Genomic DNA, 13,133 nt, shown 5'->3' with positions numbered 1-13,133 from the left:
GTAACAGCGGTCGCAACATTCCCAGCCGAGACCTGGAGTGCATCTGCTGGGGGTCGTAATAAACCCAAAGCAGCCCTACCCATACATGTAATAAAGCCTGGAGAAGGCACCCACCGGCACAGTGCCCGGACCGCGTCTTTTTTGACCCTGAGGTCAGAAAGATTTATTACTTCCTCGGTGAGGGAGAAACCTCAGGCCAGCTAGAACCCGCGAGCCAGTAGTAGAAAGCCTGCAAGCGGCGCTCGGCGTCCTCCAAGAACTGCTGTGCGCGGGTACGTTTTTGGTTTCCGGAGGGGCCGGGCAGTTCCAGCCCCTAGCGAAGAGCAGAGTGGGCGGCGTTGGGGGGGGGGGTTTCAGCCCAAACTTTATCACCTACTCTTTCCAAGAGCAGGAATGTGCTTATGAGCCCGATAGCTGCACGCAGAATCCAAGTAACCCAGAGCTCGTGGTGCCTGAGTGCTCTGAACCCCGCGTCCGCGCTCCTGAGCACGCATTGTTATGGCCTCCGCCAAGTGGATGGCGGGCCAAGCAGCACCGCAGTAAATGCAGCCCCGCTTCACCATTCCCTAAAGCCTGGGCGGCGGGAGCCGGTGTTGCGAGGGGGCAGGCGCGGGGGCGGGCGCGGGACGCGCAGGGAGAAGTGCAGCGCAGCGAAGGGGAGGAGCTGCAGCGACAGACGGCGGCGCGCACCAACCCGGCGCCGCCTGCCTGGAGCCGCGCAGAGGCTGGCCCGAGAGCGTCGCAGCCGCTCGGCGTACGGTAATCTCGAAGCAGCAACCTCTCGGGCCGGTGGTGGAGGCGGTGGGGGTTTCCTCTCCCCAAATACCTCGTTGGCCAGAAGCGGCTGGTTCCTGGAGCGGGGGGGCAAGGGAGCGCTGCGGACTCCTTAGCCGCGCGCGTTTTATGTAGGGTCCTTCTCGGCCGGTTGGAGATTGAGGAGCGGCGGGCGCTGCCGGCGATGCCCGCCGGAGCATCCTCTGAGTGATGGAAGAAACAGCTGCTGCCGCTGCCGCCGGGTCGCAGGGCGCCCCATCCTCCGCCACCAGAAATATGGGGAGATTTGGGGCTCGGAGGCCAAGAGCGGGAGAGGCGGAGCCGCTTTGACTGGAGCTGGGTCTCGTATAAGCCCCCTCCCCCCCAACCTCCCCCAGCGGGCTTCGGCCCCAGGAGCTAGGAAGGAAGCTGCGGTCTGGAGGAGGCGGGGGATACACAGCAGGAGCCGGGGCGCACTGGGCTCAGCAAAGAGCGGAGCAGATCTGGCCGGGTGAAAGTTTACCTTCCCCAGCCGCGGAGTGCCCGCTGTCCGGAAACTCTGCCCAGGGCTTGGGCTGCCGAGTCCCGTGGCCCCCTTGGAGGCACAGGGAACCCCTGCGGGAAGGCGGCGCGCGAGCAGTCCAGGAACCAGTAACAGCAGGACAGACCACCGGCCCGGGATCTGGGGCCGCTCCGGGTCGCGCCCGCGGCTCCAGGTGAGCTGGGGAGCCAGGCGGACCCGAAGGTGGGCGTTACTTAGGCGGAGGCGGCGGCTGCGGGGAGGATTGGGGCTCACCAGTTTACTCCGCTTACCCTCGCAGGTCCTTCTCGGAGCCGCTGCCATGGGAGAGCCAATCCTGGGCGCAGGGGACCAGGCGCCACTGCTGCCGCGCCCGACTAGGAGCCGCGGCCCCAGTCCTCGCTCCCGAAGCCGGCTCGCTTCGTCCCCATCCCGGGCTGTAGGACCACCTCCGCCGCACCACGGGCCCGGGCTGTGCCTGTGATGAGCCGCGGCCCGCTGGGAGCTTTGCCCCCGGGTGCGCCCCCCCGGTTGCTCCCGGCCGTGCCTGCCGCCGCGGCGCGCGCCCTGCTCCCGCCCTGGCCCCGGCGCCGGGGCCGACGGTGGCCCGCGTCGCCGCTCGGAATGAAGGTGTTCCGTAGGAAGGCGCTGGTGCTGTGCGCGGGCTATGCGCTGCTGCTTGTGCTAACCATGCTCAATCTCCTGGACTACAAGTGGCACAAGGAGCCGCTACGGCAGTGCAGCCCCGACGTGCCACTAGGTGCCGCGGTGGGAGCGGCTGGGGATGGCTGGGGGCGCCCGGGGCCTCCTCCAGTCGTGTCGCGCCGCGCACACACCGGCCTGGACCCCCGCACCCCGTACCGCCCCCTTGCCGCCGCCGTCGTCGGGGAGGCCCCCGCAGCTGCAGCGAGAGCCGCAGCCCCTTCTGGTAACAGTAGTCGGGGTACCGGGGGTGGCGAGAACAAGAGGCAGTTGGTGTACGTCTTCACCACGTGGCGCTCGGGCTCGTCCTTCTTCGGTGAGCTCTTCAACCAGAACCCCGAGGTATTCTTCCTCTATGAGCCAGTGTGGCACGTGTGGCAAAAACTCTACCCAGGGGACGCCGTTTCCCTGCAAGGGGCAGCGCGGGACATGCTGAGCGCTCTCTATCGCTGCGACCTCTCAGTCTTCCAGCTGTACAGCCCCGCTGGCAGCGGGGGGCGTAACCTCACCACACTGGGCATTTTCGGCGCTGCCACGAACAAGGTCGTGTGCTCTTCACCTCTCTGCCCTGCCTATCGCAAGGAGGTCGTGGGGCTGGTGGACGATCGTGTGTGCAAGAAGTGTCCACCGCAGCGCCTGGCGCGTTTCGAAGAGGAGTGTCGCAAGTACCGCACGCTAGTCATCAAAGGAGTGCGTGTCTTTGATGTGGCAGTGCTGGCACCGCTGCTCCGTGACCCAGCCCTGGACCTCAAGGTCATCCACTTGGTGCGTGATCCTCGTGCTGTGGCCAGCTCGCGTATTCGCTCGCGCCACGGTCTCATCCGTGAGAGCCTGCAGGTGGTGCGCAGCCGAGACCCGCGAGCGCATCGCATGCCATTCCTGGAGGCCGCTGGCCACAAACTAGGCGGCAAGAAGGAAGGTGTGGGTGGACCAGCTGATTACCACGCACTTGGCGCTATGGAGGTCATTTGCAACAGCATGGCCAAGACTCTGCAGACAGCTCTGCAGCCTCCGGACTGGTTGCAAGGTCACTACCTGGTGGTGAGGTACGAGGACCTGGTGGGAGACCCTGTCAAGACCCTACGGAGGGTATACGACTTTGTGGGGCTGCTGGTGAGCCCCGAAATGGAACAGTTTGCCTTGAACATGACCAGTGGTTCTGGCTCCTCCTCCAAGCCTTTCGTGGTGTCTGCGCGCAATGCCACACAGGCTGCCAACGCCTGGCGGACTGCCCTCACCTTTCAGCAGATCAAACAGGTGGAGGAGTTTTGCTATCAGCCCATGGCCGTGCTGGGTTATCAGCGGGTGAATACCCCGGAGGAGGTCAAAGACCTCAGCAAGACCCTCCTCCGGAAGCCCCAGCTCTGAGAGGGCTTCTCGGGAGACCTGACTGTGGATGGGAGACACCCACGGGAGGATTGTGGTGTGTTTAAACAGAAACAGTCCAGACCCCACCAGGAAGCCCACGTGTTCTATTGTAGATGTGTAACACAGCCACACAGACACAGGCTGTCTGTGTTCTGAGTCATTGAATTTCAAGGAAGAGTCACAGTACACACATCTCAGAAAAGGCAAGACTTGAAAGTCCTGACCAGCTGTCCTCCTCTCTTCTCTCCTGATTTTTCTCATTTTTCCTTTCTCCCATGTCTTCCCCCTTCCCCTTCCTGCCCTTCATTTTGAAATGGGATGCTGATTAAATCAAGATCCAGTAACCCAAATCTTGTTTACAAAGTTTCTGTGGTATCTGTGAACGTGTAACGGAGTAAGTTGGACGTGAGGGGTGGGATCAGGAAAGGGGCAGCGGCTCCGCAGCAGGAAGCTGCACGGGGTGTGGCACACCAAGGAGGCATTCTTTTAGAGTAGACTTCTGTAAAACAAAGGTTATATGTGAGTATTAATAAAGAAGATAATAAATAATATTCTTTTTTATATTTGCCTCCATTACTTTGGACTTAACCCCTGTTAACTCTGTCTAGCTTCAGACAGAATCTGCTTCCCATTCCCCAGCCCCCCTTTTCCAGTCTGTTTCCTAAAGAACAGCTAAGATGGGTGGGGGCAGCTTCCGATTCCTCGGTAAGAACCTGGGAGTTGTTTTCTCACGTGTAAATCAGAGCCTGTCGGGTGCCTGGGAATGAGAACAAATCTTCAAATTCAAGTGGGGCAGTGGGGGAGACAGCAAGGTGCTACTTAGCTTTTCCTCCTGGAGCACAGAAAGGGAGAAGCAACCCCTTGAGAACCTGAAGGCATTCGTTTTGATGACAGGGCTGGGGAACCTTGAAGCCGAGAGCAATCTTTCAGTCTTGAGGTTAGTTCAAGGAGAGGGTTTTTTAAAAAAAGAAGTGTATGTAATTAAATATCTCTGATGATTAGAACACAAACCTCAAATATGGGTGTGAACCTACTCTTGGCAGTGGTAGCAGCTCCCTGGGTTGGGAAAGTGGGAGAGGTGTGTGTGCGTTTGGAGTGCCAGCCTGCTCTGACACGGTGTGGGGACCTGTGGAAAGGAAGTTTCCCCCGAGGGTGGTGAGGGCACTCACAGCCTTCTCTTCCTCCCCTCCTGTCCAAATTAGTGCAAAAGAGAACATGAAATTTATAATGGTTTATTTAGGATGCCCCTGGGGTGTGTTGCCTTTTTTTATAGTTCCTAAAAGTTCAAGGAAGCTATAACAACATGTGCTTCAGCCAAGAGCTTCTGTTAGATAGGAAAATGAATTACCAGCTAGTGTGTTGGATTTTGAGCTTTGGTCTTTCCCAGGGATGAACCTATTGCGATTTTCCTGCAGTGGTAATGGTGTTGCTGCTGCTCTGAGCCCATTTGGCCAGGAGCGTGCTGCGGAATGTCAGGGTGCACTAAGGAGTTAGGAAGCCTGAAAGAAACAAGGCAGTGTAGTTACCTAGTACATCAGATGAGTATATGAGTATTAGAATGCATTCTGAGATCTCTGCAGGCCAATCTCTATAGGTTAAACACCGGGGATTTTATTTTAAGGAAAGCATGTTTAAAAAAATATGAACATGAGAAGTATATTAACACGAGATGATTCTTAAGTATAATTTTCATTACTGTGTGAAATCTGCACTGTTAAGAATTCCAAGATAAATAAGCATAGAGGTTTGAAAAAGATGTATTGAGCAGTGGGTTTTATAACACATTCTAGAATGGTTTGTTTTTAATTTATTAAAATAGTGTATAGAATTGTGTTTAGTAAGCCCTGTTACAGCTATAACATATGGGCCATGTTTTCTATGAGATTTTCATGGTCGTGCCTTTGCTGAATTGCCTTCAGCAGTGGAATGCTTGTAATAGCCTTAATTTTAGACTACTTTAAAATTAAGTGAACAAAATAAATATTAATATTGGATGACTATAAATGAAACAGGTTTATGGGGAAATTAAGACAGCATCATTAAAAAGGAACCACTCTGAATAAAATAACCATTTAAAAACATTTCAGATGCCATTCAGCTCTTCTCACTTAACGACTGTAAAATTCATGCTTCGTTTCTGAGTGAAGGATTTTTAAGCAGTTCAATCACTCATTTCTCAGTATATTGGAGGACTTTGATTGCATTAAAGTAGAATTACAATGTTTTGGGACCCTGTACTTAGAAATATGTTAGATGCTGCATAGAGACCTTGCAGCCTGCGAAGTATCTGTGGCCTCTGCTCGGATGAAATTTTAAGCTAGACACCAACAGTTCTCCCTTGCTGTGTTCAGATAGGGCTTTCACCTGTGACTCGCTTGTTTTGTAGCAGCTGCATTCTCTCCACGCCGCCACTCCTGGGCTCTGCAATTTGAAAATGTGAATTGTTGCTCCTGGAGACTGGTACCTAGCTGTATTTTAGGAAAGTGAGATGGGGCAGTTCCCGCTAACGGCCAAGATAGTCATATCAGTGACATTCAGCTTCCACGGGTCTGAGGAGGAGAGGATTTTTTTTTTTTTTTGGCATTAATAAGCTTCTGTCAAGTCCTTGGTGCAAGCAGACCTGTGCCTCAACACACTGCAGTGGAGCTGCGGCCCTATTCTGAGGCAGCAGAGAGTGTGAAAGAGGTCTTTCATATTCCCCGACTTGGCAATATAGCCATCAGCAGGAGGAAATATTTTTCAGAGCAGGTCATCAGAGCGATTTTTATTTTCAAACTCTGCTCAGCTGATAGCAAGCCTGACTTGCCCCTTTGATTTTGGAGTGCCTTTGTTAATTAGAAAGCTCTGTTTATAAAATGAAGCCTACCCATTGCATTTAGTCACAAATACACGTTTGGAACAAGGCAGTGGCACAGGCTGGGTGCTTGGGTTTCAGGGAGCTCGGAGGTGCTCAAAGGCCTCATTCAGACTGACCCGTGGGTGCCTGGCAGGCAGGGACGGGCAAATCCTGTACCGTTCTGTGTCTACCACAGAGTGAGTGCTTAATAAATATTTATTACAGATGTGAATGAAACATGTAACTATCAAATTTTGTTCAGAAGACAAAGAGGAAGAATGTGTTACCTCTTTGGAGAGAGGGCCAGGCAATTCACCAGAGTTTGCTGAAGGAAGTGGCCTTCTGTTCCCAGGTGGCGTGCAGGCAACAGAAACATCTTCGAGGTTTCCAGGGTGACCTCGTATGGACCAGTATTTCCCCCCAGCGAATTAGAAACACTCAGAGTTTATGCATGTGGAGAGGTAAAAGTTTCCAAATGAGGGATTTGTTTTGTGTTGTTTATTTTCTCAATTTTAGGAACAAGGTGGAGGCAGGGATCAGAGCATACCTGCAGAACGAAGGCGGTGCTGTTGCCTCAGGGAGGGCCAGCGTTGTCTGTTACTGCAGAAGCCTTGTGAAGGCACAGTGTGAAGGCCCGTGAGGTGGCGTTCGCCCAGGCACAGGAGTAGTTCAGGAGTCTGCGATGGGGCCGAGACAGTGGCTGCCTGCCCCACGTGTGTCTGCCCAGCCACGGCCAATGCCGTCCAGGGTTTTCACTGCACACGGCACGGTTGTGGCTGGATTGTAACGTCAGTTTAAAATTAATGTGAATTTGAGTGAGGCCATTAATATTCTCTGGGTCTGAGCAATACAATAAAGACCGTATTTGAAACCCAGTGTCTAGAGATGGCTTCAGCAAGACCAAGAGGGAAATAAAGAGGCATGCGTTCTCTGTAGTCATGACTAAGGATGAAGAGTAATCTACTCTTCCTCCCTCCATGCACACAGCATGCGCACCCCTGCACGTACAGGTGAGCGGCTGCATTGTCTTCAGGTCTGGAAAAGACAGCATGTTCCTGCCAGCTGACGGGTATGTGGTGAGGGGCACTCTGATATCAGGCCTCTGGAAGGCGAGTGGTCAATGGTCCTTTCAGACCCTGTGACAGTTTTGTGTCAGGATCTACTGTGGACAGGTAGAAAATGACAACACGATGTGAGAAAGGCCTTGTTGTGTGTGATGGGATGTCACAAGGTCAATGCACAGTGCACAGAGCCCTTTGTCACTGACCTTGGAGAAGGCCCTTTTAAGTCCGTCACGGCCGGGGAGCATGATTTCTCCATCTAGTTCCTTCTTTCCAGGCACACCAGCCCCTACTTTGGCAATTCAGGGAGAGCCACTGAGCTGCCTGGGTCCAGGCTCTGGTGAGAGAGCTTGATAATGGAAATTACAGGGCCTGACTCTTATTACATCTGATGCAATTCCACACACCCTTAATCAAATAATGCTTAGGAAATTGTTAAATTCTGAATGGCATATCAAGTTTACAGAATGGGAAACTCTATGAACTAGTGTTTGGGGATGATATTGTTTATAACCTTGAAGGAGGCTTGAAGGAGCAGATAGAGGCTTCTATACAGGCTTCTGTCTATACATTTGTCTTGATGCTAAAGTGTGGTCAAGGCCAAAGCTGAACTCTTGGTTGAACCAGTTGCTGGTAATCAGATGTGAAAGTGTTTTTGGACTGCTTGAATTTTCAGGTTTCTGACAGTCACCCTTCCATGTGAATACAGTGAAGATGGTCACTGTGACCAAAAGCTGCTCAGCCACTCAGGAGTGGTTCCCCTCCCGGTGGACAGAGACATTTCTCCATAGAAATTTGCCTTGAAGTAGTTAGTCCCCTGGACAGGACCAGCCACATAATTTGTGGGGCCCAGTGCAAATGAAAATGTGGACCCTCTTGTTTAAAAATTGCAAAGCATTTCAATGAGGCAGCAGCAGGGAATTAACCAAGCAGGGCCCTTCTGAGAGCGGGCCCCCAGCCAGTGCAGGTTGCACACGGTGGGGGCAGTCCTGGGGGTGGACGCAGACTCTAAAATGCCCAACTGCAGGAGAGAGTGAATCATGCTGGCCTTCAAGCCCCTGAAAAAAGGGTGTAAAAGGATGAAGTATGATGTGTAACTGGAATGAAAGCAAAGACATCCTAGGGAGACGAGTGTACTTTGTGTGACAGAATCCAAGGAGGTAAGTGCACACAGGACAGATAATCCCTGGGGATGCAGTGAGCGACTGGCGGTGCCCTCTGAGTCATCGGTTGGTCTTGATCCTGTTCAAGACTGGGACTGCCTGTGCTTTGCGGGGACCCTTCTCATCAGAACAGGGCAGATGTCTTCCATGAGTAGGGAGACCATGACCTCATGGTCCTTAGCACGTGGATGCTGGCAAGGTCTGTTCGTGATAATGTTCCCACCCTTCTGGAATTTCTATGGGACTCTATTTGCCTCGTGTATAGTACAGAGAAAAAGTCTAGATGTAGAAAAGCAAAAGGTCAAGTCAGTGAACTTGAGCTATACAGGTGCAGGATGTGCTAAGCCAAGCGGCATGCCTCCTCAGTGTGTTCATGGAGTCAGCTGATTTTTATTATAGGTGTGATGTGCCCCCGCTTTTCCTCTGGGCAACAGTTCTCCATCCTCTGTATACCTCTCCTGTCTCCCCTTTCTGCTCTACTTTGTGCAAAGATCCTGGATCTTTGTCAAGCTTTTATTTATCAGCGCTGTTCCAAGCTACACCCCCCACCCCTTGCTGCCTCCTGCATGGGTCTGCTGGTGGTAGTGACTGCAGAGTGGGATTCTTTGTTCATAGCCAACTTCTTCTAGGCAAGAAAGGTCTGGGTTCTATTTGTAGGTGTGTATCTCCCCAATACTGAGGCAGCACCCTGCTTGTGTGTGCTAAAGAAAAGATATAACCCAAGAAACTAGAGCAGAAGGGGTGGAGGGGCAGACACTTTGTCAAAGAGGCTTTAGAGTTAGTTTGCAATAGTCCACGATGCTTTGAACTTCATATGTGAAGTTCATATATGGCAGACAAGCTGAAAAAGAAGGTAGAATTTACCTTCTACCTTCTATGGACAAAAGGAATACCAAATGGTGCCAGGAAAGGCCTTAGACGTAGTCTTTCCATATTCATGTTTGAAAAAGAAGCCATCAAATTTCTCAAAAGGAAGATAACAACTGAATTATAGTCAAACAGAAATGATACAATTTTTAAAGGGCCCAGTAGAAAAATGTATTACTGTAACATCAGCTGAGGCTATGGAGTGTTTGCTTTTGACATGTGGAACTCGTTGCCAGTATGACCCTCTTTCACCCTTCTGAGGGACTGGCAAATTTTCCAGACACAATGTGGAGGCCTAAAGGTTACATTTCCATTTTCAGATGTCCCACTTACTCTGGTAAACTCTTATTCTCTCTAGGACTGAACTAGATCTTGGGAGGAATTACAATGTTTGATGTTCGCATATTGGCGCACAGTATCTTCAGATGTAAAAGGGTATTGTGCTATTTCTTTATAATAACAAAAATAAAAATGACACATTTTTTTTTCCTGAAATAACGGCATTCACATTTATAGTTTTCAGCCTCTTATTTAACCAGCCTTCCTGCCTGGTGAGATGTGAGCACCGAGTACACTTCATATAGGTTCAGTATTTGCTGCACACAATTTTTAATTTATGTTTTCACACTTCCTAGGTGACTTCTTGATGTGCTGTGCTCTTTGTAACTTTCTATAACCATTTTAATTTCACTTTCCAATGCCCCGAGTAGGCATAATGAGGATGGTGGTGATAATAATTGTCCCACCATTGACCCTCTGTAGACCATTCTCTGTGTGCTGGTCAGTGTGCCCAGCACTTCACTCCTATCGTTGTGTTGGATTCCCATAACAATCCTGTGGGATCCGTGTTATTATTGTCCGCACGTTATAGAAAGGAAATAATAGGTTCAGATGGGTAATTTCCCTAATTACCACAGCTGGTGGTAATCTTCCTCAGCCACATAGCCCGTAAGTGATAAAACCTCTTTCCTTTTGTTTGGGACATGAGGTATCACACAGTTTTCACTTAAGGAATACTAACAAAATAGCAAATCCTTTTTTTTTTCCCCACAGGCAAATGCTTTCTGAAAACACGTCTTGAATGTTTGCGGCATTATGCTCTCAGTCAGGGAACAGGTGTTTACAGAATCCTTAGAAATGCATTTAAGTTTTTTTTCCATGAGTGCACATAATTTTATTTTATTTCTTACGATGCTTATTGGGGTGACATTGGTTAATAAAAATTATGTAGGTTTAAGATGTCCAGTTGTATGATGCATCATCTGTGTATTGTACTGTGTGTTTTTCACCCCAAGTGAAGTCTCTTTCCATCACCATTCATCTCCCTGTACCCTCGTCTGCCTTGCCCAGCTCCCTCTCACCACATTATCCCGTGTCTGTGAGTTTTTCCTTAGTCCCTTAACCATGTTCATCCAGCCTCATAGTTCCCTCCCTTCTGACAAGTGTCAGTCTGTTCTCTGTACTGAGAAATCTATTTCTACTTTGTTTTTTTACTTTATCCTATTCATTAGGTTCCACACCTGAGTAAAATTATATAGTACTCATCTTTCTATGACTGGCTTATTTCACTTAGTGTAATGTTCTCCATGTCCATCCACGCTGTCACAAAGGGTAAGATTTTTTCTTTTTTATGGCCAAGTAGTATTTGTGTGAATACTATTTGTGTGGTACATTGTGTAAATGTACCTTTGCTCTTTTATCCACTCATCTACTGATGGACACTGGGGCTGGTTCTACATCTTGGCTATTGTAAGTAATGCTGCAGTGAACACAGGGCTGCTTATGTTCTTTTAAATTAGTGTTTTGGGTTCCACTGGATATATTCCCAGAAGTGGGATCACTGGGCCAACTGTGTGTTCTCTTTGGAGAAGTGTCTGTTCAGGTTCTCTGCCCATTTTTAATTGGATTATTATTTTTTTGATGTTGTGTAAGTTCTTTGCAAATTTTGGATATTAACCCCTTATCAGCTGTATCATTGGATAGTGTGATCCAATTTATGATAACCCAATTTATTCTCCCATTCATTCGGTTATCTTTTCATTTTGCTGATGTTTCCTTTGCTGGTCAAAACTTTTAGTTTGATGTAGTCCCATTTGCTTAATTTTTCTTTGTTTTTCTTGCTGGAGGAGATATATCAGAAAAATATGGCTATGATAAATGTTTGAGATTTTACTGCCTATTTTCTTCCAGGATTTTTATGGTTTGAAGTCTAATACTTAAGTCTTTAATTCATTTTGAGTTTATTCTTGTGTATGGCATAAGTTGGTGATCTAGTTTCATTGTTTTGCATGTATCTATCCAATTTTCCCAACACCATTTATCAAATACACTATCTTTACCCCATTGTGTGTTTTTGCCTCCTTTGTCAAATATTGACCATAAAGATGTGGGTTTACGTCTCTATTGGGCTCTCTATTCTCTTCCATTAATCTATATATCTGTTCTTATGCCAGTACATTGCTGTTGTAATTACTATGGCCTTGTGGATTGATATTAGGTAGTGTGATTCCTCCAACTTCGTTCTTCTTTCTTAAGATTCCTTAAGAAAACTATTGGGGATCTTTTGTGGTTCCATAAATTTTTGAAGTATTTGGTCTAGTTTTGTGAAATATGTCATTGGTATCTTGACATGAATTGCACTGAATCTATAGATTGCTTTGGATAGTATAGACAATTTAATGATGTTAATTCTTCCTGGCCACGAACATGGTATATACTTCCATTTCATTGTATCTTCTTCAATTTCTTTCTTAATATCATAATTTTCTGAGTATAGGTCTTTTACATTCTTGGTTAAATTTATCTAGGTTTTTTTATGCAGTTGTAAATGAAATTGTTTTCTTAGTTTTCCTTGGAATAGTTCATTATTGGTGTATAAAAATTCCACTTATTTCTGGATATTTATCTTGTATCCTGTTACTTCACTGAATTCATTTATCAGTTCTACTAGTTTTTGGTGGAGTCTATTTAGGGTTCTCTATGTACAGTATCATGTCACCTGCAAATAATGACAGTTAACTTCTTTCTTTCCCATTTTGATGCCTATTATTTCTTCTTTATCTCTGATTGCTGATGAATTAAAGAAGCTCCAGTACTCTGCTGAATAAGAGTGGTGAAAGCAGACATCCCTGTTTTGTTCCTGATATTGAGGGGAACACTTGTAGTTTGCCCATTAAGCATAATGTTGGTTGTGAGTTTGTCAGATATGGTCTTTATTACATTGAGGTATATTCCCTCTATTCTCACTTTGCTGAGAGTTTTTGTCATAAATGGGTGCTGGATTTTATCAGTTGTTTTTTCTGTGTCTATTGATATAATCATGCAGTTTTTATCCTTCATTTTGTTTACGTGTTGTATCATGTTTATTGGTCTGTGGATATTGTACCAATCTTGCATCCCTGGAATAAATCTCACTTGATCATGGTATGTGATCTTTGTGCTGTATTGCTGAATTGACCTTGTTAATATTTTGTTGAGGATTTTAGCATCTATGTTCATCAGGAATATTGGCCTATATCTCTTTTTTTGTATTAGGATAATGCTGGCCTCATAAAATGAGCTTGGGAGTCTTTCCTCCTATTGGATTTTTTGGAGTAGTTTGAGAAGGAGAGATGTTAATTCCTCTTTGAGCATTTAAGGAAATTCACCTGTGAAGCTATCTGGTTCAGCACTTCGGTTTGTTGGGAGTTTTTTGATTACTGCTTCAATTTCACTAGTTGTAATCTGTGTCCACATTCTCTGATTCTTCCTGATTCAGTTTTTTGAAGATTGTATGTTTCTAGGAATTTGTCCATTTCATCCTGGTTGTCCAATTTCATGGCTTTTCATATTGGTTTTCATATTATTTTCTTGCAATCTTTTAT

At 47.9% G+C, this 13,133-nt stretch overlaps 1 protein-coding gene across 1 annotated transcript; it reads left to right on the top strand.

The window, feature by feature from the left end:
• The first annotated feature begins 1,756 nt into the window (after positions 1-1,756).
• On the top strand, positions 1,757-3,904 carry CHST2 (carbohydrate sulfotransferase 2). The gene has a single exon (XM_037153420.2). It carries the CDS (start codon positions 1,757-1,759, stop codon positions 3,341-3,343), a length of 1,587 nt encoding a protein of 528 aa, XP_037009315.1. The 3' UTR covers positions 3,344-3,904.
• The last annotated feature ends 9,229 nt before the right edge of the window (positions 3,905-13,133 follow it).

This window comes from Artibeus jamaicensis, unplaced genomic scaffold (assembly GCF_021234435.1).
Source record: "Artibeus jamaicensis isolate MK-2021 breed Jamaican fruit bat unplaced genomic scaffold, CSHL_Jam_final contig_466, whole genome shotgun sequence".
Taxonomy (NCBI): domain Eukaryota; kingdom Metazoa; phylum Chordata; class Mammalia; order Chiroptera; family Phyllostomidae; genus Artibeus; species Artibeus jamaicensis.
This window is presented reverse-complemented; position numbering and strand designations above follow the sequence as displayed.

Coding starts and splice junctions, on each gene's coding strand:
- CHST2 (XM_037153420.2), top strand. CDS start 1,757: ATGAGCCGCGGCCCGCTGGGAGCTTTGCCCCCGGGTGCGCCCCCCCGG.